Source organism: Apiospora aurea, assembly GCF_038362705.1.
Source record: "Apiospora aurea strain CBS 24483 chromosome Unknown utg000006l_segment0_segment0, whole genome shotgun sequence".
NCBI classification, from domain to species: Eukaryota; Fungi; Ascomycota; class Sordariomycetes; order Amphisphaeriales; family Apiosporaceae; genus Apiospora; species Apiospora aurea.
In genome coordinates this window covers 669,697-697,333 of record NW_027117393.1, presented here as the reverse complement: position 1 = coordinate 697,333, position 27,637 = coordinate 669,697, and the positions used below count along the sequence as shown (strand labels likewise).

Here is a 27,637-nt window from a genome sequence, read left to right as displayed (position 1 = left end):
TTCTAGATACGTCCCCAGCATTGCACCGGAATTCAGCACATGGCTGGATGTGCAACAGCTCGCCAAGGCCAACACGTTTCGGAGCCAACCGCCAGCCTTAAAAGCTTGTCTCGCATTATGCGGATATCACTGGATGGATTTATCTTGTGGTACCTCTAGAGTCACAGGCGAGGACCACGAAGGAAAGGAGCGTCATGCTAATGCACACAATGCTGCCATCGACGCTTGTATGACTATTGCGTTACTCGAACGTATTCTAGATCCCCAAAACAGAGAGCGTTTAGCTTAGAGACAGGCTATGCAGGCTATCGTTCATTCATCTGAGACGCCTCCCCCACGAGAACCCTTTGCCGCTACTTTTGAGCCCGCAAACCTACAACGGCTTCCAGAACGTTTGAGTAAAGCTTGGAAAGCCGCACGATATTTCTGGGCCCTTGAGCCCACGTCATTGGGCGTAAAACATAAAGCTGACGGTGGCTGGGTGGCCTTTCGCTCGGAGGAGGATCTCGCTCGATTCGTGGAGAGATACAACAATGCACTGGTCGGATGCGAAACACTGAAGGTACTCAGGGTCGATCGGAAGGGTCCCGAATTCAGAGCTCAAGAGGAAATGCGACAGAGACAGATGGAGGAAACACGACAGGAACGAGTGTCTAAAGGAGAGATGATTGGGGAAATTGGTGCAATGGGCATCACTGATTTATTTGGGAGTGAGGAATGACCATTTCTCTAGATTAGTCGCTTATCATTTGAAACGCTTGAATAAATCATGTTCATTCAAAAATGGATGAGGGTGCAATATCCGTCGAAAGGTCAATAGTCATACTCCTTCCCAACTGCGCCGGAAGCATGTCTCTCTTGTTGCCGTCTTCCGGATAAGCCTTGGCTGTCTCGGCTCTAGGCGTATCGGCTCTTGTACTTTTGGCCCATTGGCGTGAATTTTTGAAGCCCATTGTAGGAGCCCATATTAACCAACTAGTGCATCCATGACCTGCCCTGGGCAGCGTTGATGACCTAGGATTCTCGTTGCTATGGAATACCGTATTTACTACTGCGTTCACCTGGGTTTTATATTTCTTTGCATTAATATATCCTTGTTAGCAGTTGTCAATCGCCTTGTATTAAATAACATGACAGCCAATTGCTATTCAACTCAACTCACTCGTTGGCACGGAAGTCTGCCATTGTAGGTTGGTACTGTCCGCTGTATTAGACTCTGTGCCGAATCCAGGCAAATCACCAGTCAGTCTTTTAGCACCACGATGTAGGTCCGGTTTAAGACGTTTCCAGGCTACAATTCACCCGGAGGCAAATGTTAGCTATCTGAATAAAGTCGACTTTGGTATCCTAACACAAGCCTAATGTAACGTACCTACATCAATTAGTAGGCTGTGGATATCCAAGTCGCAGTTTTTGATCGTGGGATGCGGTGCCACTTTTTCCACCAATAAGTCGGGGGCACCCTCACCGCCAAGCCAGGAGGAGATCTAGACCCTGCTGCCAAGAGTATAATCTCCTTTTGCTACTGACCTCCCGATGGCACCCTTTATCCGGCGTGCGTACGTACGCCACATACAGCACAGGGCCGTCTTGTTCCGGTTTTTTCTGCCAAGTCTGCTTTTACCCCTCCTCCGTTTCCCCGGATTTTCATGTCAATCGGGATCCATAAGATGGGCCCGCATCCTGCGCCAGTCTGTGCAGGACCAGACCAGGATCTACTGTAACTAGCAGGGATCACGAGCTTATTGCAAAGTCACAATGAAGATCGCCGCTGTTGCATTCCTCTTGATCGGCGCGCCTGGTGCTTTTGCCGCAAGCCGTACTTCACCACCGTCCGGATGTCTGCACGTCGCTAAATCCGGTGGTCAGTACACCAGCGTGCAGGCCGCGATCAACGCCCTTTCGACCTCGTCCTCGGCGGACCAGTGCGTCTTCGTCAACCAGGGGACGTATACTGAGCAAGTCTATATCGCCAGCCGCGCCGCCAAACTCACCATTTACGGCTACTCGACCGACACCAGTTCGTATGCCGGCAACAAGGCGACCGTCACGTTCAACAAGGATGCTAAGGCCGCGGGCAACAACGACAAGAGCGGCACGCTTCGGGTGGCGGCTGCCAACGTCAAGGTCTACAATCTCAACGTGATCAACTCATGTATGTTTCCTTCAGGTGACATAGAGCAAGCACCCAAGGCAGATGTGACTCGCACGAGACTGACCGGACGTAGTCGGAAAGGGCTCGCAGGCTATCGCACTCAGCGCACAAGCAAGCAGTGGCTATTACGGCTGCTCATTCTACGGCTTCCAGGATACGCTTCTCTCCAACAAAGGGAGTCAATACTACAGAAACTCTATGATCACAGGCGCCACGGACTTCATCTTCGGTCAGAATGCCGCGTCTTGGTTTGAGCAGTGCAACATCCGAGTACGAAATGGAGGGTACTACATTACGGGTAAGTTTCTCGTCAATCTGCAGACCCTGAGAATCAAGTGAGTCGCTGACATTGGATCTACTATCAGCCAATGGCCGCAACTCTGCATCCAACCCCTCATACTACGTTTTCAATAAGGGCGATATCCGCGCCGGTTCAGGCGAATCCGTCGGTGCAGGCAGCTACTACCTGGGCCGGCCGTGGCGAACGTACTCGCGCGTCGTCTTCCAGAGCACGGTCATGAGCAACGTCATCAACGGCGCCGGTTGGCACGACTGGAACGGCGACCCGGATCTGGGCAACGTCTACTACGGAGAGTACTCCAACACTGGGGCCGGGGCCTCGGGATCTCGGGTCGGCTGGTCCAAGAAGTTGAGCTCGGCGGTGTCTATCTCGACAGTCCTGGGCAGTAACTACGCGAGCCAGCCGTGGTATGACGGCGCGTACCCGGGGGCGGCTGCTGATGAGCCGCTGCCAACGTCCACTACCACAACAACGACTACAGGGGCCAATACACCGACAGACGCTCCTGGAGGTGGTGGAGGGGTTTGTGCAGCTTTATATGGGCAATGTGGTGGACAGGGTTTCTCTGGGCCATTCTGTTGTTCTTCGGGGACGTGCAAGGTCTCCAACGACTGGTATTCTCAATGTGTCTAGGTAGCCCAGAAGTCAAGGATGGTCAATACCCTACCGGACCACTCTGATTTGATCCTGGGACATGATTACACACTAGCCACACATCCTTGAAACGAATTGTATTGGAATGAAGAATAAATACATTTTTATCGCCCAATTTCTTCCGGCAGTAGGCCAGCTACCAGCCACCCAAACCTCAAAACATAGATCTATTGCTCGGTGAGTGCGCCTATGTATGGGCGGGCCAATTGCCTGCCAGATAAAGGATATCAATGCTTCATGGTTTCATGGATACCTCCAGGTGCCTTAGCTAGTAGACAACCACATGTGTACGTACCTCACAATTATTGTGACATTAATCCATGAGGCACAGCAATAGGCAGTGTGAATCATGGGCAAATGGCCCTAATCAGGGGACCAAAGAGCTCCTCAGGCAGAACTTGGGTACATGCCTGAAAGTTACTGCCTGGTTCATAAAATCAACATGGGAAATATATGGATGACCAATCAAAAAACAGAGATCTCGAGTTTTTTATTTTCTGATTCGGCTTCACTTTTTGGGATGTTACTGATCTGGCCAGCTCCAAGCCCACATTCTGGAGTACAAATATGTGCCCTCTCTCCCACCAAGTTCCAGACTTTCCTTCTTCCTCTTCCCACATCCAATTTCGATTTTCCTTCCCAAGTAAGCAAGCATCCAACTTCCCTCTCTTACTTCTTCACTTTCGACCTCAACCTTCATCCATCATGACACCGAGTCAACTCAGCAACCACCATCGTGCTGTCAACAACATCCAGAGCACACTTCATCAACATTCCTTTGCTCTACCATCAACCATGCAGTCAAGATAAGTGTTCCATTTCCATAGTTCATCTCCCTTCATCCTTTCCACAGCTTGCCAATTTCCTATTATTTTTTTTCCGTCTCATTCTTTCTGCAACTTGCCTTGCCACCTTCCCATCTCCTCCAACATCCCAATCCTTCCCAACTGCCATCCCTCGTTCATCTTCTTCACTCTTGGATCTCCCTCATCTTACCTCTTCACTCTCACCATATTATCCATTATCACCATCCCGGTCGAAATCAAACATCGATATCACATCCGACATCGCCATCTCATCCTACATCGCGCCTTCGCCATCTCGCCAGCCTTCGCCATCTCCTCCAACAATCCAACCCTTTCCCATTCCCTTCCCATTTCCATTTAATTACCTTTCAACTGGGCCTTCGGGTCAAGTGCCTTCAGGCGGGATTCTCAGATGGATGGCGGGGCCTCTGAAACAGGCGCTCAGCAAGACCCGGGCAGTGCATTGCAAGGCCTTCTAGCGTTTCCGCTCTTCGTGAGCATGCCCGGCCACCGGCTCCACACTCTCCTCATTGTGACAGACTGCACTCTGCTAGGATACCGTGGTCTTCACACCCGTTGGTGTCCGGAAGTGTCACCAGAAAAGAAACAAGTCGCTGGTGGAGCGATAACCAGGTCTCCTCCAGCCTGGGCAACTCCCCACTGCGCGCCTGGCCATTCCACCTCTCAGCTTTCCCCCACGCACGGGAACTCTGGGGCTGGCTTGGTCGGATGACCCACTACCACATGCACAAAAAGCCTCGACGGCCTGGTTCCAGAGAAGCAATCAGATGCACCTCACGATTTCCTCCCACCGTTCGAACCCCGTTCCGATTCAAGCCGACGTCGATGCCTGGCCATTGTCTTATGCCCAAAGCTCTGGTTCCAAATCACATAATGGCACGGAACAACCTTCACCAAAAGAACCCCCCCTGTGATCCGACTGTGTAAAGAGCGGGCCTCTGCACATTGTTCATGTTACCATGCTCTGTTTACAGCCCATTGCGTCACGTCTGCACTGCGAGGCGCTCACTTGTATATCACCGTGCAGGTTTGTATGTCCGCTGTGGGGCTGCAGACTTGCACGACCGGCCTGGTAGCTTGACTGGACTGTCGCTCGGCCAAAATGGAGGCGCTTGGCTTGCGGGCTGAGTGTAAAATTCTTGGAGTGGTAGACTTCGTGTGCTATCGGGGTGGATGGTGGGCAAACTCCAAAACAAAACAAAAAAACCTTTTTTTTTTTCATTGTGGTTGTTACTTCGCGTAACGCCACAAAGAAAAAATCCTCGTGTTTACTTGCTTACGTTTCCAGATTTTTTGTGCCTCCCAGCAACTGCCAGCTGAGAAACAAGTGCTGCTCAACATCTGTGATTGATGGTGACCGAGATCTTGCATGGATTTGCCAAAAGTCAACAAATGTGTAGTTGTCGACTTGTGACGAACGAAACTCGATGGCATCCTTTGGAAGGAATGACTGGAGTTTTCTGCATAGTGTTGAATCTGACCACCAACTTACTGACACGCCTGTTATCTTCAAACGCATGACTCGTTAAGCATTCATTGACTACTTAAGCTAGTAAGCCCGGAATTGTTGACATGGTTACTTCCCTACGTATCGCTTCTTGAAGGAAGAAAACAAGCTAACAATGAAGCAATGCATATCTGAATAGGCCTTGCAATGTTCGCAAACCCATTCGCTCTGCAAGATCCGCAAGAAACCACGAGATCTACCTGATCAGCAATCACAAGCCCTTGCTTGCCGCTCTAGCACCATCGAGATACAACCGGTCCAACTCCGCCGCTGCCGTCTCATTACTGACCCGCAACTTCAAGAACCGCTGATCTGTGATCGCCTCATCGTACACCCAAACATTCGACCCATTCGCAAACACCTGGTTATACCCGACCTCGTTCCCATACTCGAACAAATCTCCCAGACCCCCCTCCATCGCAAACAGTACCGTCAACGGATCCCACGACGGCCGCGCCGCACCGTATGTATACCACAGATACGCCTCTCGGACGGGGTCCTTCCCAGCGAGGCTTTCGTCCCGCATAAGCCCCGTCCCCGAGAAGACATCTCCGCCCAGATCCCCGCCCGAGAACACCATGGGCGTGAGCCCCCGCCACGTGTTGACGACGTGCGCCGCGAAGGCCGGGTCGTCGCCGAAGAAGTTGAACTCGCGGCCGGCGGGGTACATGCCACCCATGACGACGAGGCGCTCGACCTTGCGGCGGATCAGTTCGATGCCGTTGAAGGGAGAGATGGAGTCCGCGGTGGAGTTGAGGAGACACGACAGGTTCTCGAAGAAGCCAATGGATGCGATGGTTACGGAGCTGTCCGCAGCGGCGGAGAGGGTTGAGCGGTACAGGGAGACGGGGTCTGCGGCTTTCTCGGCGTTGCTGGGCGGCCATGGGAGAAGTGGTTGATGAGAAGAAGAAGTATTGGAAGAAGTAGAGCCGAAGTGGTACGCGACTTTGCTGGCGTACTCGCCCAGCTCGTAGGCGTAGGTGTCAAAGAAGCTGCTGTTGGCCAGTGGGCGCACGATGCCGATTGGCACGTCGCCCTTGCCGTAGTGGGCGAGGATGGCAGAGGCGGCGAGGGCGGAGTAGGTGGAGCCGACATTGATGTTGACGGCGAGCAGGTTCGCCTTCGGCGACGTGGCGGCTAGCAGCAGGGCGCCGGCGTCACTACGAGTAATGGTCAGAGATTATGCGCTTAGGCATGTTATATGTTTGGGAAACTTACTCGACGTCGCTGAAGATATCCGTGTCGATGATGAGGTTCCTGGCTGCTGGGGCGCATGCGGCGATTGGCAGCGCCAAGAGATGGACGGCGCTGCGAAGGAGTTGTGCTGGCCTCATGATGGGCGGGTCTGCGGCTGAGCGTTCAATGATCTCACTGACTTTGGGGTTGGAGATGGTGGTGGTGATGCAGCTTCATATACTTGATTGATATTGTCGCTGATTTCAGAAAATTTGCTGCACCCCTGTCCCTGCCCGGCTCCGAACGTTATCGGGAGCGGGGTCATAATCTCATCAAATTGCCGGAGATGCTGCCGGAGTATGCCGACCGTGACATCGCCAGCATGCCTTGCACCGACTTCCGGGAGGATGCGAACATGTATCTTTTGGTCGCGGCAATTCAAGAAAGCCAATTCGGGCGGGCTGCGGTAGTACTGAGTTTGAATCATCAATCAAAGTCTGCCTTGCTGACCTGGTACTCTGGGAAAGTCATCTATTCTCTTGATTGAGAATAGAAGTTTCTTTCATAAATCTCACTTCTATTGAGGATTTTATTGCCTTGCGATGCCGTCTTCGGATAGCTTCGTGGTGGGATTGCAATGCTCATGTTGACGATACGATATGCTGTCCGGATGACCCCACCAAACGGTTAGCTTCTGTGTGTCCACCAAGGTGGTTTTGGGTCGGCATCCGATCCGAAAGGGGGGTTGAACGGTAACCCAACTCTCGCACCCAATTGCGGATGGCATCGTGGTGCGACGCGATTGACTTGTCAGATTTGGCGCAGGTGGAGAAGAGCCAAGTGTTCATGCCTGCCCAAGTCAATTGATGTATGATCCGAAACCGGGCTGCAATCACAAAGTCGAGATGAGCTGTCTCCTTGCCATGTTCAGTCAATTGAGTGCGCAGTTGCTACCTAATCTAACGTCCAGTCTAATGCGCCTAGCGTAGGATATGTATTTGGGTCTTTGGGACTTGGATAATGCGGCCAGTAATGCGGGCGTTACCAGACGCCACATTCATCCGATCAATACCTTGCGACCATTTGCCATGTGCGCGGTAAGAGCGGTTCAGTCGGACATGATGTAACTGCACATTCCGACCTTTTATGCATGCCGTAATACGTCAGCGGGTTGGGCTGAGACGGCTGGGGCAGGATGTAGCGAGGGGAGGAGAGAGAGAGAGAGAGAGAGAGAGAGAGAGAGAGAGAGAGAGGGAGTAATTGCCAGTCAGTCGTACTTTGGTCTTTGGACAGATTTGGAATTGCGAGTGGTTCTGCTTTCCAATCCAATCAAACCTACTTGTGATCACCTCCGGAAGTTTGGGGAAATGAAAACACGCATTTGCAGTTGCAGGTAGCCGACAATCTAAACCAATGCGCCTGTGCCTACCACACACACACCTGGTCTGAAGTCAAAATCGGTGTTTGTCTTTCCCGTGGCTTGGACTTTTCAGCTCTGCCTCTGCCTGGACTGCAGCCTTGATGGCTGGGAGAGCGTGAGGGGTGTGGATGGCAACCTAAATTCAACGACATCAAATTGATTTCAGTTCGACCACAACCAAAATTAGGCATCGTTCGCCCTCGTCTTTCCCCAACCTTACCCTGCTGTTTACATATCTAGATTTCCAATTCTTGTGTTCGCCTTCTACGCCCGACCTGTTCCTTTCGAGCAATTGATTCAACCCTCGCGACCCCGACGGCGTCGGAGGCCAAGCCTTCGCGTCTCACATCATCGCCAGCCGCTCTCAGTGTCGCCCAGTCCGAGCAGCAATTCCCCAGTCACGCACGACTCCATGATCGACCACATTGAAGACGCCTTACTGATTCTGATCGTCCCGTAAATACGTCAAGGCACATCTAAAACCTGTCCGACAAGCCTGGCACCAAAGAATGGCCAGCACGTCGGGGGAGTCATCGCCTGCATTTCATCATGCCACCGGGCCTTGAGAGATTTCCCCTCTTCTTCCGCTTGCCCTACGACATCCGGTACAAGATCTGGAAGGAGGTCGTTTACGTGCCTGGAATCCATTTCCTCAAGTTCGAGGCTCCAAGGATCCCGCCACGCCGCCCAAACTCCGACGAGGATTCGGACCGGGAGGACGATGACGCCGCATCTTCCCAGGCCTCACGCCGGCAACCCAGGGGACGCCAGAGAGATGCCGCCCCGCTCTATTCGGCCAACCTCAAGCCTATTTACCCCCTGCCTGCAGCCGATCTTTCGTACTACATCACGGCCAACAAGAACCTGACCAAGCTCTCGTTGTCGTGTGGCGAAGCGGCCGAGCTAGTGCGAATGTCGACAAACAAGCCCGGGAACCTAGTGCTGGATAGCGCCCGTCTCATATCGCTGACAGGCTCCGACGATGTCATCTGCATCGACTACCCGGATCTCAACTGGAGCCGCAACCTGGGTACGTGGGCAAGCAAACTGAACCAGACACAGCTCGATTCGATCCGTCGCTTGGCCGTCAAGTACCACCCCGAATGGGACGAGGACAGGCGTCGCTGCCGACTCTGTGGCAGGGTACATGGATCGGTTAAGCCACACGTTCATCACCACCTGTACGAGTTTGCCGCTCTGTTCAAGAACCTCGAGAGATTCTACTTCATCGATTATCACACGATCCGCAGATCCGTCTCCAAGGACCTATCTCGACTGAGCCTAGACGACGAGCCACGATGGCCTGGTCCTAGTTCCGGCCACGGTATTGCCGGCGGCCAGAAGTTTCTCAGCGGGGGCAGGACCTACTACGAGCTCGACCCCCAGGACTGCCAGCTGAACTCTAAGGTCTTCGCAAAGCTGGACTGGGTGCGGTCAGAGTACATCAGCTACTGCAAGGCAGACCCCGAGCGACACAGCAACCCCGCTAAGGTCAAGTTCTGGGTCTTGGGGTGCGAATGGGACTACGAGCAGCTGGAGCATCGGCAGAACGCAGCACACCTGGCTAAGGGTCGGAGCCCGCGCCGGAAACCGCACACGAGGGGCATTGGGCAGCCAGCAGACATCGCGAAGATGATGGAGAAGATGGAACTGAATGGGGACAAGGGGGGAGTCGGAATTTTGAACAACCGGCTGGGCTTCCGGTCGAATTCGGCGGCCACAACGATTCAACCTATCAATTCGAATTTTCCCTCAAACCGAAGGCGAGCATGACCATACATTCCGGCAGAATGGAATCGCCGGATAAGAAGAAGTGAAGTGGGATACATGGAGATTGGAACCTGCAGATTGTTAGACCTGCCGCTAGAGGAAGAGTTGACCGGACCAGCTCAAACCGCACTTTTGAGCATGCGCCATTGAGCGGAGAGAAAAGAAGTTGGAGTTCACCCATGTACATTAAGGTTTATGCTTCATGATCAGAATACCCCCAGTTAATTAGATGATAACACAGTTGGTGAAGAAGACTGTCGAAAAGCATGGCCGCTACAAATCGATTGCCTTCAGATTTCTCCAACCTACTGCTGCGATATTCTATCTGTGTGCGAAGTCAAACCCTTGAGCTTATCACCTTTATCAACAAAGCTGCATCACCATGGCTCCCGCAATTAAGAAGTCATTTGATATTTGAATTCGAATATACGCTATTCAGTGTATCTCGTATTGACAATGTCTCTTTGTCCAGACTCCGTGCTATTGCAAAACATCACTCCGGATGCGGTAGATTTGAACTTTGGTCTTTGTCAAGAGACAGGAACGAGGTCTCGTGACTTTACTGCTTGTCCCGATGATGTCGAGAATGACGATCCTTGATATTCTGTGCAGTTTCATGATAAAATCCTATAACACCTACGTAGAGGAGGCAAAACGCCACACGGCTTGATATTATGTCCACAGCAGCCCTTCGCAAGTACCGCCAGGCCGGAGTCTTTCTACCCCATTATCGCGGCAATAGGGCATCGGCAGACCGGGAGAATGCGAGGGGGATAGTGGCGGATAAGGGGTTCCTCTTCGTCAAGGAGCTGGGAGGGGACAAACTCTTTCTCGTCCAGTCGGTGGCCAACAACCGGCTCAACGTCAACAAGATCTTGGTCCGCACCGACGACGATCAAAACGGGGATTTCAAAACCCAACTCCCGCCTGAGCTTCGGTTTTCTACAGTAAGTAGGTTACGTTTACTACTTGCTGCGTCGCACGTCGTTTTAGAGGCCGCTTCCGAATAGGCGGTGGCTGGCAAATATTCTTCTGAACTATGTCGACTCTCGGTGGTCTTTTGCGTTGACCCATTTCACTCTCCTGGTGTAGAGACAGACGATATTTGAAGATGCTGATGACTAGTTGATGCGTGATAGATCGGAGCACCTGGACCCAGGAACGTTCAGTTTGACTACCTCATTGACGAAACTTATTTCACAAAACTCGACTATTGGAAGAGGCTAAATGCCAAGACCTACTCCTTATACTTTCAGTAAGTCCTCCCTGCATGGGTATCTATCCTCGAAGTGCTGGCATCATACATACCGCCAGCCAGCAAATGAATTATGTTGTCCGTCCCTTGTTCTGCTGACCAGCCGCCCGCTCCCACGCAAAAATAGATTCGCCAACGGCGGCACCCTGGAGCAACTCATCGAAAAGTACCGCGAGCTCGGCGACGAGGTGCCCGAGCACTTCATCTGGCACGTCGCGGTCGAGCTCGGCGAGGCCCTGAAGTACCTGCAGCGCGGCGAGACGCGCACCGGCACCGCGACCAATCCCTGGGGCGGGCCCCCGCGCCCCTGGCCCTGAATCTACCACAGCGATCTGGTGCCCAACAACGTCTTCATCAACTACGCGCCCGTCGGGCAGTCGCGCGGCAACTGCGGGACCGTCAAGAACGCCTTCCCCGAGATCGTGCTGGGCGACTTCGGCCTCGCGGCGCGCGACGGCGACCCCGCGGCGGACCTGCTGCCGTCGGTCCACTTTGACGACCCGGCGCTGGCGGGCCACCCGGCGCGCGGCCGGCCCAACGCGTGGGAGGACGTGCACTACTACGGGGCCGTCCTGCGGCGCCTGTTCATGGCCTCCATCGCCGAGGCCGACTACCAGGACGCCAACGTCATCACGCCCGAGCAGTTCACGGTCCGGGCCGCCAACACGCGGGGCCTGCCCGCGGGCCGGCGGCGGTACTCGGCCGCGCTCGAGGCGTGGCTGCGGGAGTTTGAGTGGCCCAACATGGACGGCAGCGACATCGAGCAGAGCCAGAGGGTCAATGGTGTCTTGGTGCCCAACTAGGTAAGCTGTATCTTTTACATGAATATCTACCATACAAACGCAACATCCCTTCCTGTGCCCAGCGGCAACCTACCTACTGTGGGAAAAGAAAAAGAAAAAGATCCAACATTGCTAACCCCTTTCTGTGCACGCCCACCAGACCCGCCAGCCCACCGTGGCCCGCCTCCTCGACACCCTGCTCCCCACGGTGCGGGCCGAGCTGCGGGCGCACCGGCTCCGGATGCGCGACTACACGGGCGCCAACGACGTGTCGTGGACCAAGCCGCCCGAGCTCATGCTGTACGTCTACACGGACGAGGCGGACCCGGACCTGCGGGGGCTGGACCGGTGGTCGACGACGCGGGCGCTGCCGCGGCGGGCGCGGGAGCACCGCCGGCGGCGGTTCATGGAATGGCCGGTGCCCTACCACGCCGAGATCGACGCCAGGGTCGACGTCTCGAAGCCGAGGCCGCAGCCGCCGCCGCCTGGCGGGGGCGGCGGGGGCGGGGATGATTCGGATGAAGACGGGGATGAGGACGGTGGAAATGAGGAGGAGGAGGAGGAGGATGTTCAGGATGCAGAGGACGGTGTCGTTGCGAATAAAGCCGTAGTCGGAGACTCAGATGAAGACGGGGATGTACAGATGGGAGGGAGCTGAGCGTGGGATAAGGCGGGAGAGGATCGGTCTGGTATATAAGACGAGCAGCAGCAGCAGATTATTTGTCGACAAGAAAGAGGACAGGTACTCATATTCTTGTAAGGTCCAAGTACGATGATGCTCACTGTGCAATGAATCAGAAGACTGGGTGTCGTCTGAGTGGCAGATGGAAAGACGTGAATGGGAAAGACTGCAGGGAAGTGCAGCTGGAAGGACATGCAGATATACAAAATCGAAGAGAAGAGAATAAGAAAACCAAAAAAAAATAAATGAATGACCACGACCGGAATCGAACCAACAGGCTGTTTATTTCAATATGCTCCCCCAGGTACTAGTTTTGTCCACCCAATGGATCGTTGCAATCTTTACTTTACAGCTGGGCCACCAGACCCCATGATCAAGGAAAAGAGCATCTATTAGGAATCATTAAGGGCAGCTTAGCCATCTAGGGAGGTTGGGTGGCAGGACAGTAGCTGATTACCTTAGGTGGGCGTTTGTGTGTGCCCCACCGGCCTGTAGGAACAATCAGGCTGAGGTGTTCGTGGTGATGGGTGTATGGGAGAGGCAGGCTTCTGGTGGGGGGGGGGGGATAGGTACATGCTGGCTGCTGTAGAGCTTGCTACCAAGGGATAATAGGGCATGATCTCCCCCTAAAGCCATTTGCAATGCCTGTGTAGCTGTTTCGTATCTGATCTGCCAGCCCTTTGCCAGGCAACCAAAATATTACTCCTGCCCCCTCCGCTTTGTTGTTACAAAGGCCAATGGATGCTCCAGGGCAACCATGACAAAGGAAGTTGGACCCAGCACGAACAATTATAGCTATGACATACTTGGCCGGCGTAGTGTTATGTGTAGCACATAACAACATCCCTCGGTTTGGCAGCACAATGATGCCCTCCAAGAAGACCGGGCCTGTAACCAACCCTTGACGATGCCTTGGGTGATATACAAGTCACTTCATCAACCACAACAACTCTTGTGGCACCACATTGGAGTACAGTCTTCCAGTCTTCAGGAACCTACATTCCCATGCCCTTGCCGTCTTCTTTGTCCCTTGATCTTTGAAGCACTCGAGGTCCAAGTAAGGCCGCTAAGCAAGCTCAGTGATAACGTGCTTCCAATTTGCTATTGTCTTTTTAAGGCCCGGGTATGGACCGAACCTGCTTCTTGCCGTTGAATTGACACTTTGTGGACTAAAGGAAGGACCGCGCAGGTGATTCAAGTCCCAGCATACGTCTTATAGTGCACAGCGCTTTAATTTGCATCATGATGTCTCAAAGCCCGTTAATTCAGATTCGTTCTCATTATTGTGGCGTATCTACATGCTCCATTTCCGAGTTTCCGGTCCGCCTTGTCTAGATGCGAGGCTTGAACTCCTTCTTGAGCTGCCCAAACCCAATACGCGGCGTGTACTCCTCGGGCTTGCTGCCGCCAAAGTCATACACGGTATAAAACTGGTTCAGCAAGGGGGTCCCGAACAGGAAGAACCCGTCCTGGTTCCCGGACTCGAAGGGCGGCCAGCACGCGTCGTCCCGGTTCGCGAACCCGGGCACCGCCAGCTGGTCGCCCGTGAGGACGACGTCGCGGTACTTGTCGCCCGGGCCGCCCGCGAACGAGAAGGTGACGGACCAGGTCGCGTTGAACTCGGTGCAGAGCGGGATGTGCTCGTGGCTCAGGATCGCGGCAAAGTCCCAGCCGATCGACTGGTACATCAGGTACACGTCGAGCGAGGGCACGCTGATGCTGCCCGCGCCCGTGTCGAAGACGCCCGAGGCCTTGAAATCGCCCTCCCAGTCGCGGCCCCGCGAGACGGTCTGGCCGTCGGCGCCCTGGTGCGAGCCCGAGAACTTGAGGAGCGGCGCCCGCCACAGCTGGTAGTCGCGCGGGGTGCCGTCCTTCATGACGGGCAGCCAGGTCATCTCGCCGTCGACGTACTTGTCCTCGCGCGAGCCGCCGAGGGTGAGGGCGCCGTCGCCGGGCCGGCCGTTGGTGTCGTTGAGCTCGGTCCCCATGTACAGGCCGAAGCGAGGCTGGGCCAGGGCGCCCTCGGCGAGCAGCGTCTCGGGCACCGTGTGCGTCGCGCCGTCGCTGATGCTGTCGAAGGCCAGGCCCAAGAAGCCGTCGCCCGGGATCTGCGCAAACGAGCTCTCGTCGACGTTCAGGAAGGTCTGGTTCCACGTCGCGCCGCCGGCGCGGAAGGTGTCACGCACGCTGGGGCCGGCGATCTGGCCGCCCAGGTAGTCGACGGTGCTCGAGTTGCCGATTTGCTCGCCCGTGGAGGAGGCGTCGACGTCGTAGCCCACGCGGGGGGAGCTAGTATTCGGTGTTAGCTCAGCATGATACGACGCTTCGCAAAAGATGCGATGCGAGCTTCAAGATTACGTGGTACTCACCCGCTGTAGTTGTCGCAAGCGCCCTGGGCGCACTTCTTGTCCACAAACCACGTTGACGCGCTGCCGGTGTCGAGGCGCAGGAAATGCTCCTCGGCCGGCGTGCCAGCCTCCACGCTGACCATGGCGTAAGTGTTGCGGAAAGTGATGGGCATCTCGATGACACCGGCAGCGGTGGCGGCCTGGGCCAGCGCGGCGGCGGCGAGGGCGTAACGAGTGGCGGGTGCCATGTCGACGATATCGGTATCAAGCCGGCAGATGGGCTGTTGCTATGCGGAACGAGTGAAGGAAAGCAGTTGGCGGTTCCTAGTCAATACTTGGAAACAGGACGGCGTGTGCATGCTTTATGTAGTTCATGCGGGCCCGGCAGTTCGGCGATGTGCCCATCAATAATAGGGGCGAAAGCTGGGGCCCGATGTGACCGATTACGGTTAGATCCTAGCGGCACCACCACCACTTGGCAGGGGCTGCGCCCCACGAGAAAACCGGTTTTCGGGGCCTGTTGCCTGTCCCAGCTGGTCCTAGCGGTGCGGGTAAGCAATTTTACAGCGCTATTTTTGAAACCCATATTGACAGACCGGCAATGCCGACCGACACGTTGATACGAGGTCACTAGCCAAAAAAAAAAAAAAAAAAAAACCAGCAGAGCGGGTGCAGGCTAGAGCAACTCTCTCGTATTCATTCGTTTGATTCAGGCTAGTTGGTTCTGGGCCATCCAACGTCCATACAATCTTGAACATCAGACAATGATCCTCTGGAGTTTTCACCATGACGCCGCACCGGCTGGGTTAATCATGTTGGGTTAATTGCTTTGGGGGGGGCGGAAGAACGGGCATTCAAGTCTCGCACAAGAAGCCAGAGAAATTCATCAACATTTGGGCTTCGGATTATGACATCAAAGATGTTTGTCATCAAGCCAGTGTTCAAGGGGCAAGGCATCTATATATCTATATGGTATGTATCAAGGTCGGCCATCACAAGCTTCGTCGTCGTATCTTCCTCCATCAGGTCAGAGAACTACATTCGTACCCTAGAACCTCACACCTTATCATGGATGAGAATACACAGCAAGGAAAGATGCTTGATAAGTACCAGATCAGGTCACCAAAACAAACAGAGCCATCAGTGCCGTCACAAGCGCAACAGCAGTGGCAGGCTGCGTGCTCGCGTTTGGAACCCCGGTGGAGCTTGAGTTCTTCGTGCTCGAACCGGCTTGCTGGCCCAGCCCCTGCCCATCGCCCGCGGCAGGGTTATTGGCACTATTCCCAGAGCCGTCTCCACCACTCACTGCAGTCGTGAACAGCGGGTCAGGAGTATTGCCCACGGACCCGTCCCCGCCGCCACCACTTGGAGCGGCCTTAGCGGTGGCTTCATGTGTCTGTACGACCGTAGTCGGCTTCTGCGATACGGTGCGCACGATGGTCGTGGTCTTCGGGTGCTGCGTCGTAGCAGGCGTCGTAGTAGGGCGGGTCGCGGTGGTATGTTGCTGTTTCTTCGTCGTCGTTCTCGCCTTGGACGACGACTGCTGCGGCGGTTGCTTCTCCTGCTTCTTGGGATCGCAGAACTCGACATGCGGCCCGACGAGGTCCGACTTCTGCCCGTCCCTGCACCCGCGCCAGCCCCACTCCGTGGCGTCCCGCCCGCCCTCGAGCGTGAAGGAGCCGGACTCGAAGACCCAGATCTCGTAGCCGTAGGAGCCGACGAGGAACTTGTCGAGCTCGAAGTGCTCGTGCCGCGTGCCCTGGAGCCGGTACCGGCTCTTCTGGCTGTGGTACACGAGCACGTTGCGGCCCGGGTCCGCGGCCCAGAGCCGGTTGAGCGTCTCGTCGACCCATTTGGCCTTCTTGTCGTCGTCGGCCTTGATGATGCCGAAGATCTCGTGGACGATGTCGGTCACGACCGAGGTCGCGATGCCGAGGACGTTGAGGGCGCTGCCTTGGCGGGTGGCATTGAGCGTGTCTTCGCGGTTGACTGTTGGCAGTGATGGTTTCGCAGTGGTTGTCGCCGCGGTGGCTTCTGCGGCACTACACCGAGCCACCAGTGCCAGGGGTATGAGGAGTTGTATCAGTTGCATGTTTGATCTTCGGTTCGATTTGATGAGAGCCTATGTTGAAGCTGGATATGAGGAAAGGAGGTTGCTGTGAGGGATATGCTCTTTATAATGCCACCTCGAGCGGCTGAATAGCCCCCATGTTGACGAGAGTTGTTAGGTAAGATGCAACCCCTACTGGCTGCCCCCCCTTCACTGACCCCCTAAAATAGATGTAAAAATCAATAACAACAGCAATAGATAGGTCAATTGAGCAACACACACTGCATTTTAAGGTCTATTTCGGCTCGTGCGTATTATAATAGAGTTACCTTTATCACTAGCTTAATTTATATTAATTTCTACCACTTTATTAACGCCCTTTTTCGGCTTTTTCCTTAGCTTTCCTTTTTTAATGTCCTTTTAAACCTTTTTAATGTTTATTATATAAATAAAGCCTTTATTAGAGTCTTTATTTACCTTTTTTTTAAGCCTTTATTTTTTTTAAATCTACTTTTAAACCGGCCTTTTCTTATTTTAACTAGCCGATTTAAACCGTTAAATTATTAATACTCTTACCGAGCTTTTTTTATAGTAACCTTTTAATTAAATTACCGGTAATAACTTTTATATTAAGTATTATAACCTTTAAATTTTTAATTTACTAGCTGTTTTTCGGCGTTTTAATTTTTTTAGCCTTCGGTTCGGCCGGCTAACGTGTATCTTTAACGGTAATAGCTTTATTAATAGTTCGTATTATATTAAAACGCCGGAGCTTATTATTTATCGGCTTTTTAATATTAAAAGGATAAATATTAATTACTACTTATTTATTAGCGATAACTTTAAAGGTAAAAATTACTTTACGTATTTTAACCTAAGCTTAAAAGAAGTCCTTTTTCTTAATGTAATTATTATTAATAATAACGTATATTAAGTTGAGCTTTTTTCGAAACCTCTTTTTTAAAACCTTAAAATAATTAGTATTTAAAGGTTAAAGTATATAAAAGCTATATAATAATAAATAAAGGAGTTATACTTTAATTTTTAACGCTATTAATATAAAATTATTATTAATATAACTTTTATATTTATTAAGAATTAAAAGCCTTTATTAATTAAAGTTATTAAGTTTCGTTAAAAGGATAAAGATTTTTTTAACTATTTTAAAGCTATAGGATTAAAAATTTATTCTTTTAATAATATTTTAAAAGCTTAATCTTTATACTTATAATTAACTATAATAGGAGTAGAGGGAACGGGGCGCTTATGTATTAATTCCGGCTCTATTTCGCCGCTTTATATATATAAAAACTTAGGCCCCCTAGAAATATAAAAAGATAAGCGTTAGCTTTATCCTTTTATTACCCCTTATTTATCGTTACCACTTAAATTCGTGCACTCTTTATATTAACCTCGGCTTTCTTTTAAAGGAATTACTATTATTAAATCGATTAGCTTTTAAATATAATTAAAGGCGGTAAAATATTATTAATAGTATTAATATACTTTAAAATAATTATTTATTTATAATTAGCCGAATTATTTCGCATTAAACTTTAATAGGTAATAAGTTTAATTATTATAATACCTTTCCTTATCGTTATTATAGTTTTTATTTTATTAATATTAAATTTAAATCGAGGGGGTATACTATTAATAATAATAATATTAAACTAATTAAAAAACTTTCGCACGGCCTCGTTTAATGTATATATAAGGCGCCGAAAATTTATCGCTTTAATACGTATAGTTTTAAAAGCCGGATAACGTTTTAAAAAACGGTGTACTTATTATTTATTAATAAAGTAATTAACTTTTTTTATAAAAAGGATACGCTAAGTATATATACGAAATAATTAATACGTTAATATATAGCTTAAACTAATTTAAAAAAGAGCTTATTTATATTACAGTTATAGTAATTCGGGAGGCAAGGCTATAAGTTATTGCTTTATTGTGGAAAACCGAAAAAAATAGGGAAAAAGGAAAAGGTCCAGCTTTACCGGGACGATTTCTTTATTTAAATAGGTAAGGAAAAGTTAAGTAGCGCTCGGGCTATTTCTCGTATGCTTTTACTTTACTCTAATTAGTAAGGCTATTAAAGGCTTATTTTAAAGTACGCCGTAATATTACCCCTTTTTTTAAAATAGCTCGTTTCGAAATATATTAAATAAAAAATTAGTACTATAACTATTTAAACTTATTCCTTTATTTAAATCACTGTTTTTTTTTAACCTTTTTATTATACTGTTTTCTTTTCGGGGGCGGCCGGTTTATTATTATTTTCGTGTGGTTCGTTAAACGTGTCGTTCTCGGCCGCTTATAATTAATGTTATAAACGTATCGAGGGATTAAAAGCCTCGGGATTTTACTCGTGGTAGGTTTATAATTACTTAGCCGTATTTTTAAAGTTTTTTACGGGATACTAGGTTAAGTCGGGATTTTATTTTCTTTATTCGATTTAATATTATAATTTTTAATAGTAAGTTTTTAAGCTAGTAATACGGTGTACTTCCTATTTTTTTTCTTCGTTTAGTTCGATTATTTCGCCGTTAAGGTTTCGTGCCGCTTATTTAATTAAAGGGTTATTCGGGTATTTCCTAAGTCGGTTTATATAAAAAACCTTGGAACCTATTTATCCTTTTAAGATTTTTAATAGATACGAGTAACCGATTTTTCGTTCGATTTTATAGTGTTATCGAGTTAAAAAATAATCGAGCTTATCGGTAAGCCTTATAAAAAACTAGGTTTTCTTAATAATAAATACCCGATCCCCGATATCGAAATCCGGTTACTATCGGTGCTTATTTTTTTAATTATATATTTTTATTAAGCTTTAATTATATTTCTTTTAACTATTTTATAGTAATTAACGATTCGCTTTATTTAATTCTATACGGTTATTTGGCTAAGCTTTTCGCGTTCTTTTAAATTCGTTATGTTTTTAATTTTAGCCTCTTAATTTTAAATAGATTTTATAAGGAACCTTATTTCGATTTCGTAAAGGGAATACCCTATTAAATTTTAAGGTAACGTAGCCTAGGCGGTATTTATAGCCGGTAAGGTTTCGTTTTAGTCGTTTTAAAAATAGTTAATAAATACTCGCAGTTTTTACTTAAGGTATTAAATCGTTACCTCGGTTTATTCCGCTGTTTAAAAATAACTTACCGAGTGTTACAACTTAGCCTAACTACGCGACTAAGACCCCACTTACGGCACGGGCTTACGATGCCCCGAAATATACCTAAACCTGATAATAGCTAAACCTACTAGTTAGCGCTGACGCCCCGCTTACGATAACGAACCTATTAACGATAACCGTTATTAACTAATACGCCTAGAATAAAATAACGACGATAGTATTAAATAGCTAATAACGAATAATTAATACGGAATAAATAAATTAAATAGGATAACCATTAAAAGTCACGTAAAAATAAAATATAAATATACTAGATTATAAATATTTAATATAATCTAGTTAAAATATAAATATATTAAATCGTAAATATCCGATATAATTTAAAGGAAATTAAATATATCGAATCGCGGATATTTAGCGTAATTTAAGAATTAATAAAAGAGAGATTAAATATATAAACTACGAACTTTTCTTATATATTTTATATAAACACTCTTTACTTTAACGATTAATCTAAGTATTAATTTAACCTATTAATAAAATATATTACCTTAACGAACTTATTATACTTTCACGCTAAACCTCACGATTAAATTAAAATATTACTATTATATTAAAAGACCGGGTTTTTTACACGTTTAAGTATTTTCTCGTTTTAATTAATATAAACCTAGCACGTCTACGAGGTTTCTTTTAAACCCCGATAGCTATTCGTTATATTTTAATCGCTTTTATTTTTACGAGTTATTACTTAAACCTTTAAGTAATATTTTTTAAGAAATATATTTACTCTTACTAATAATAATACTCGCTATAGGAAAAAATTAACCGCTAAACCTAGCGTTACGTAATTACCCCCTCTTATAAATATTAATAGCGACGATAATAACGACGAATAATAAATACTTAAAAAACGACTTAAAGCTTTAAAATAAAAAAACGCTAACTATAAGACTTATTACGCTTAACTCGAAAATAAAAACCGTAACCTCCGTAATTACTAACGACTTAAGCCCTTTAATAAGGATAAAACCGACCCCGGCGACTTGCGAAAATAGATCCGAGTTCTCTAAACAGCCGCTAATATTATTTAAACCCTTGTCGCATTTAAAAGAGGAATAAAGATCAGCGCTCTTAATGCTTTTAACGAAATTAACGGAAACCTTTAAAGATTCCTAGTTTAGGTTAAAACTTATTAACACTTTTACGAAAAAATGTTCACCGACTTAACTTAGCGCGTAATATATACCGCTTTTTTTTAAAAGGTAAAACACTCGTTTAATTCGAACCTTACCTCGACGAATTTATAAAGCACGATTAATAAATTAAGCTATATCGAAATAAAACCTAGAGAATTTTTAGTAATTACGAGGGATTTAAAAAAGCTTTTAAGTTACTCTTTTAAAATCCCGACGAAAAGCGATAAGCGAAACGAAAACTCGAAACCTTACGATAAAAAAATCTATAGCCAGCTACTCGGCCGAGTTTTAACGTATTATAATACGCCTCTATAATACCGAGGACACTAAAATTATAATATATTACCGAAGCCTTAAAAAAAAGGTTAAAAACGAACTAAGCCGACTCGATACCCCTATTAATTTTTTTAACTATATAAAGTTAATTATTAAAATCGACACACGGCTCTATAAACAACGCAGGGAAAAACAAAGAAAATAAACCCGGTAAAATTAACGAAGTTAAACTAATATTAACCGAGTTAACATTAAATAACCACGATAACCGGTTAATAATAAAACACGATTCACCGTTTACGGCTAATATAATAAACCTATAAACTTTAACGCTACTTAACGAAATAATAAAGGAAAACGTAAAAAAAATATTACTTATTATAATTATAAAAAAAACGGGTACTTCGTACGAAACTATAAAAGCCCTAAAAAAACGTTTAACCGAGTCCTTAATAAACGCCACGTTAACGCTATTAAAGTAAAGGGAACCCTAGTAGCTATTAAAAAAAACAGCGTTAATAATATACTAAATATATTACACGGCAGCTTATCCTAAACAGCTTACTACGATAATAAGTGCCCTACTCACTTAATAAATAAAAAAAAACCGGATAATTCCTTAAAACCCTAAAAAAAGGAGGCCGCCGAACGCGAATATTTACTATAATCGGAAAAGAATTTTTAAAAAACACCGCCCTCGTACTTTACGATTTAAAAAACGAAAACTTTAACTTAAAAGAATACGAACGACTAGTTAATATATTTATAAACGAGTTAATAATAAAAATTACGAAACTAAGAGATTTAAAAATCGATAAATAATTTACTATCCCCGGTATTCTATTTCCCGAATCCCGGAAATTACGATAAACTCTTATCGCTTATAATTTTAAATAAAAGGTACACGGTAATTATTTTATAAAAAATAACCCTAGGGTATCTCTTACTTATAAAGCTTATTTTACCCTATTATAGATTTCTTACGTACATAACGCTTATATAAAACATTTCGCGAAGAAATTAAAGAACGATTAATTTCCCCGGCGAATCGGTAAAAAACTTATTATACGACTACACCTCGATTACATAATCGAAAAAATTAAAACCACCGTTCCTAATCTACGTTAAACGTACCTATTAATATAAAAAAACCCCCGGTGGCTAAAAGAATATTACTTAAAAAGGTAATACTAAATTATATATAACGAAAATCGATACCTCGACTATACATAAAAAAAGTTTAAAGCCTTAAAATAACTATAAATACTACAAGAATAACGACCCGTTATTACGATTAACGTCCGCGAAACTTACGATTAACGCCCTTAAAAGGACGAAAAATTACGAAATAAAGCGTTTCGAAATACGAATAAACGGCTATTCCGCGTAACTAATATCGTTAATAACCGCGTTAATAATAATAGCGAAATAATCCTAATTTAATAAAAACGGGGAAATAACCCCGAAGGATTATAAACGAAATTAAGGTTTATCGAGGAACCCGAATCTTAGGTACGTAAATTAGCTATAATAATTAAATTTACTATATTACCCCTTACTTATAAGCGAACTACGCTATACGGGTAAATTTAACAACATTAAAAACTAGCGGAAAAACGAGTTAAATTTTAATAATAATCGAGAAATAAATACCGCCGAATATAAAAGGATAATACTAGGCGGGATAAAATAAGTCCTTATACTATATAACGGATAAACGAAACATTTATAAGTATATTATATTAATAATAAACGTTAAAAAAGTCATTATTAAAGCATTACTCGACAGCGGAGCGCAAGGAAACTATATCTCACCACGAATCATTAATAGCTTAAAATTAAACTAGCAAGAAAAAAACGCCCTATACCGACTTAAGACCGTTAATAAGACTTATAACCTACGAAAATAGAAAAGTATAAAAAGAAATCGCGAACTTTTCGGTTAACATTAAAAAACGTTATAAACGAATCACGTGTAATATTACGAAAGTATTAAAATATAACATAATTTTAAAAATACCCTAGTTACGGGTAAACAATCTTAAAATTAATTAAAAAACAGGCTAACTTTAATAAAATATATTAAAAAAGGCTTAGCCGCTAAGCAGCGTTTTAAAAAAGGACCCTTAAATAAACTTAAGGTACTTCGAGTATATATTATTATTAAAGAACCTAAACTAAACGTTATAATAATTATACTAAAAAAGTACCGGCAGTTTAAAGACTTTTTTAATAAAAAGCTAAAAACAGGTTTACCGCTTTATACACGGTGGAATTACGAAATACCCCTTAAAAAGGGGAAAGAACTATAGTTTATACCGATATATAAGCTTAATTAAAAACACGAATAAATACTTAAAAAATATATTATTAAAAGCCTCGAGAAAAGTATAATACGACTATTTACCTTATTAATAAAATACCTTATTTTATTTATCCCTAAAAAAAGCAAAGACGGAATAAAAAAATAAAGGTTATATATTAATTACCGGAAACTTAACGAAATTACTATTAAAAACCGATATTCACTTCCCTTAATTAGCGACCTACGCGATAAACTCTATAAAGTAGTCATTTTCACAGTATTTAACCTACTTAACGCGTATAACCTAATCCGCATTAAAAAAAGAAAAGAGTAGAAAACGGCATTTCGAATTAAATATAAATATTTCGAGTACTAAGCTATACTATTTAAACTTATTAATACGCCTACGAGTTTTTAAAGTATAATTAATTATATTCTACGAGAATACCTCGATAAGTTCGTAGTAGTTTATTTAAATAATATCTTTATTTACTCGGAAAACGAGAAACAATATAAGGAACACGTTAAACTAATACTTTAAAAACTATAAAACGTTAAACTCTTAATTAACTTAAAAAAGAGCGAGTTTCATAAAAAATTAATCACCTTTATAAAATACGTGGTATCCTTAAGAGAAATCCGAATAAAACCCTTTAAAATATTAATAATATAAAAATAGCCTAGGCCTATAAACGCTACAGAAATTAAATCCTTCTTAGGATTAATTAATTATTACCGGATTTTTATCCCTAGATTTAATAGGATAACGATATCTCTTATATACTTAACACGGAAAAACGAGCTATTCTAATAAACCGACAAGAAAAAATCGGCCTTTTAAACTATTAAGGATAAAATCCTTAGCGAACTAGTACTTCGCGTAGTAAATCCCGGAAAACCTTTCGAAATAAAAACCGACGTATTAAATTATACGATCGGAAAACAGTTAAATTAACGAAACAATAACGGGAAGTCGCACCTCGTCGTATTCTTTTTAAAAAAACTAAATAAATTAAAACTTAACTATTAAATCCACGATAAAAAATTAATAGCTATTATTAAAGCCTTCGAGGAATAAAAACACTACTTAAGTAATACCACGAAACTAATAAAAATCTACACGGATCATAAAAACCTCACTACGTTTACTATTAATAAAGAGCTAAATAAACGATAAATACGATAATTAAAATTCCTATCGGAATTTAACTTCGTTATTATCTACCGAAAAGGTAGTAAAAACGAAAGGGCCGACGCCTTGAGCCGGTAACCGGACTATTAATAAAACGTGCCATTAAAAACGCGCACGATTCTCACACACGATAAAAATAGAAACCTAATACTATCCCGATATATTTAAGCCACCCATAGGGTATAGTTTTATAAAAAATAAATTAAAAAATTTAAAGAATACACCCTTAAAAACATAGATTTCCTAGGTTAAAATAAACTTAAATACTACCACGGAAAAATCGATATCCCCGAGCGGTACTAAAATAAGTTTATTAAAAAATTCTATGCACACCCCGCTTATAAACACTAAAGAATCTTTAAAACTTAAAAACGAATTAACAGGTAATTTAATTATAAAAATCTCAAGGAACGAGTAGTTAAAATAATTAACGAATACGACTTTTATAATAAAACTAAGGCCGCACGACATTAATCATATAAAGAATTATAACCTATACTACCCCTAAATAAAGCTTAAAAAATAATCGCACTAGACTTTATCGTTAAGTTACTACCATTCGAAAAACTATTAACTAAGGTTAAATATAATAATATACTAATAATTACTAATAAGCTCACTAAATACACTTACTTCTTACCTTATAAAAAAGTAAATAACACGGATAACTTAGCGTACACTTTCCTTAAAACCCTTATTAACTAATATAAATTACCGGAAACGATCATTTCCGATCGAAATAAATTATTCACTACTAAATTTTAAAAATCCCTTATAGCATAACTTAAAATTAAGCATAAATTATCTATAGCCTACCACTCGTAAACCGACGGCTAAACCGAGCGTATAAACTAAACACTAAAATAATATCTATAATATTACGTTAACTATAAATAAAACGACTAAGTACGGTTATTACCCTTAATATAATTTATATATAATAATATAAACAACGAAACTACGCATATATTACCCTTTAAAACGAACTACGAATTTAACCCCGACATTACTCGAACACCGCTAAAAAAAGAGTTAACACCGATAGCGACCATTTAAATCGAAAAACTAAAACAATTTTAAACATCGTTATAAAAAAACCTCACTTTTCTTTAAAATCGAATAAAGAAATACGCCGACAAAAAAAAATAAAAGGGACCTATCCTAAGAAAAAGGGAAAAAGTTTACCTTTTACGGCGAAATATTAAAACTAAACGACTTAGCGATAAACTAGACTTTAAAAAAATCGAACCATTTAAAATCGTAGAAGTTATTTTAAAAACTAATTATCGATTATCGCTACTTAAAATAATACGGATACACCTTATCTTTTATATTTTATTACTCGAATTAGCGCTAATAAACGCTATAATCGAAACACGGCTAAAAGTCGAAATAAATTAGTACGAATACGAGATTAAAAGGATCCTTAATAAAAAACGAATCGAACGAAGCTAAAAATACCTTATTTATTAAAAAAGTTACTCACTAAAAGATAACACCTAGAAACTTAAAAAACACCTAGAAAACGCTGCTCGGGAACTTTAATAATTTAAAAAATAAGCCTAAACTTAGCTAATAACGAAAGCTTTAACGGAACGTCCGGGTATACGCCGTTTTAATCGAAAAAAAATTAAAAGGTAATATCGAAGCCTTTCCCGAAACCGACTTAATTATAGCTTTACGACGGGTTTTTTCTTTAACTTTTTCGCGCTCTACGCGCTCGAACTTTTTAACACTATCGATACCGCGGCGAACCGCCCGTATTATTTTTTCGAACTAGAGTTTTTTTTATTTTCTAAAGCGAAAAACCCTTTTTTCCGTAGCTTAAAGCTCGTTTTTTAACTTTTAATATTACTCGGCAATTTTTCGTAACTCGGTAAAAGTAACGTTTTAAACATCGTAACGAAAACGACTTTAACGAACGCACTCCGCATAACGGAACGAGTTTTATACCGAAACCTCGTAAAAAAAAACCCACGGCTTTCGTAATAAAAACATAACGGCATAATAATAAAATATTATAAAATAGTAAACAAAAAAGTATTACGTTACTTAGTTTTTTTAAAACGCGACTTACGTTTTTTAATACGATTAAACATAATAAGTATATATTATAATAAAAAAAAAAAAAAAAAGAACTTATAAAAAATCCCGGAAAAACTAATAAAAACTTCTTAAAGTACTTATATTACTAAACCGTTTTAAGAATAAAGTAAATAAAAAAAGGGAAATAGTGTTATAACTTAACTTAACTATATAATTAAAACCCTACTTATAGCACGAGCCTACAATACCTCGAAATACACCTAAACTCGATAATAGTTAAACCCACCGGTTAGCGCTAACGCCCCGCTTACGATAATAAACCTATTAACGATAACCGTTATTAACTAATACGCCCAGGATAAAATAACGACGATAATATTAAATAGCCGGTAACGAATAACTAGTACGGGATAAATAGATTAAATAAAATAACTATCGGAGGTCACGTAAAAATAAAATATAAATATGTTAAATTATAAATATTTAATATAATTCAGCTAGGGTATAAATATATTAAATCGTAAATATTCGACATAATCTAAAAAAAACT

General features: G+C 44.6%; 6 protein-coding genes across 6 annotated transcripts; 3 read left to right on the top strand and 3 right to left on the bottom strand.

Moving 5' to 3' along the window:
- Window positions 1-1,758: 1,758 nt before the first annotated feature.
- Window positions 1,759-3,089, top strand: PG986_008824 (pectinesterase precursor; the record flags this gene model as incomplete). The annotated part of the gene is made up of 3 exons (XM_066845046.1): window positions 1,759-2,155; window positions 2,229-2,453; window positions 2,521-3,089. 3 exons carry the CDS (start codon window positions 1,759-1,761, stop codon window positions 3,087-3,089), a joined length of 1,191 nt encoding a protein of 396 aa, XP_066697444.1.
- Window positions 3,090-5,655: 2,566 nt separating this feature from the next.
- Window positions 5,656-6,778, bottom strand: PG986_008823 (inosine/uridine-preferring nucleoside hydrolase; the record flags this gene model as incomplete). Its single annotated transcript, XM_066845045.1, has 2 exons — window positions 5,656-6,604; window positions 6,663-6,778. 2 exons carry the CDS (start codon window positions 6,776-6,778, stop codon window positions 5,656-5,658), a joined length of 1,065 nt encoding a protein of 354 aa, XP_066697443.1.
- A 1,811-nt stretch (window positions 6,779-8,589) lies between these two features.
- On the top strand, window positions 8,590-9,813 carry PG986_008822 (uncharacterized protein; the record flags this gene model as incomplete). The annotated part of the gene is made up of 1 exon (XM_066845044.1): window positions 8,590-9,813. The coding sequence occupies one exon, from the start codon at window positions 8,590-8,592 to the stop codon at window positions 9,811-9,813; it is 1,224 nt and encodes a 407-aa protein (XP_066697442.1).
- A 671-nt stretch (window positions 9,814-10,484) lies between these two features.
- Window positions 10,485-12,505, top strand: PG986_008821 (uncharacterized protein; the record flags this gene model as incomplete). Its single annotated transcript, XM_066845043.1, has 5 exons — window positions 10,485-10,757; window positions 10,950-11,065; window positions 11,193-11,306; window positions 11,394-11,841; window positions 12,008-12,505. 5 exons carry the CDS (start codon window positions 10,485-10,487, stop codon window positions 12,503-12,505), a joined length of 1,449 nt encoding a protein of 482 aa, XP_066697441.1.
- A 1,355-nt stretch (window positions 12,506-13,860) lies between these two features.
- Window positions 13,861-15,125, bottom strand: PG986_008820 (uncharacterized protein; the record flags this gene model as incomplete). Its single annotated transcript, XM_066845042.1, has 2 exons — window positions 13,861-14,818; window positions 14,899-15,125. 2 exons carry the CDS (start codon window positions 15,123-15,125, stop codon window positions 13,861-13,863), a joined length of 1,185 nt encoding a protein of 394 aa, XP_066697440.1.
- Window positions 15,126-15,991: 866 nt separating this feature from the next.
- PG986_008819 (uncharacterized protein) lies at window positions 15,992-16,969 on the bottom strand (the record flags this gene model as incomplete). The annotated part of the gene is made up of 1 exon (XM_066845041.1): window positions 15,992-16,969. The coding sequence occupies one exon, from the start codon at window positions 16,967-16,969 to the stop codon at window positions 15,992-15,994; it is 978 nt and encodes a 325-aa protein (XP_066697439.1).
- Between the last annotated feature and the right edge of the window lie 10,668 nt (window positions 16,970-27,637).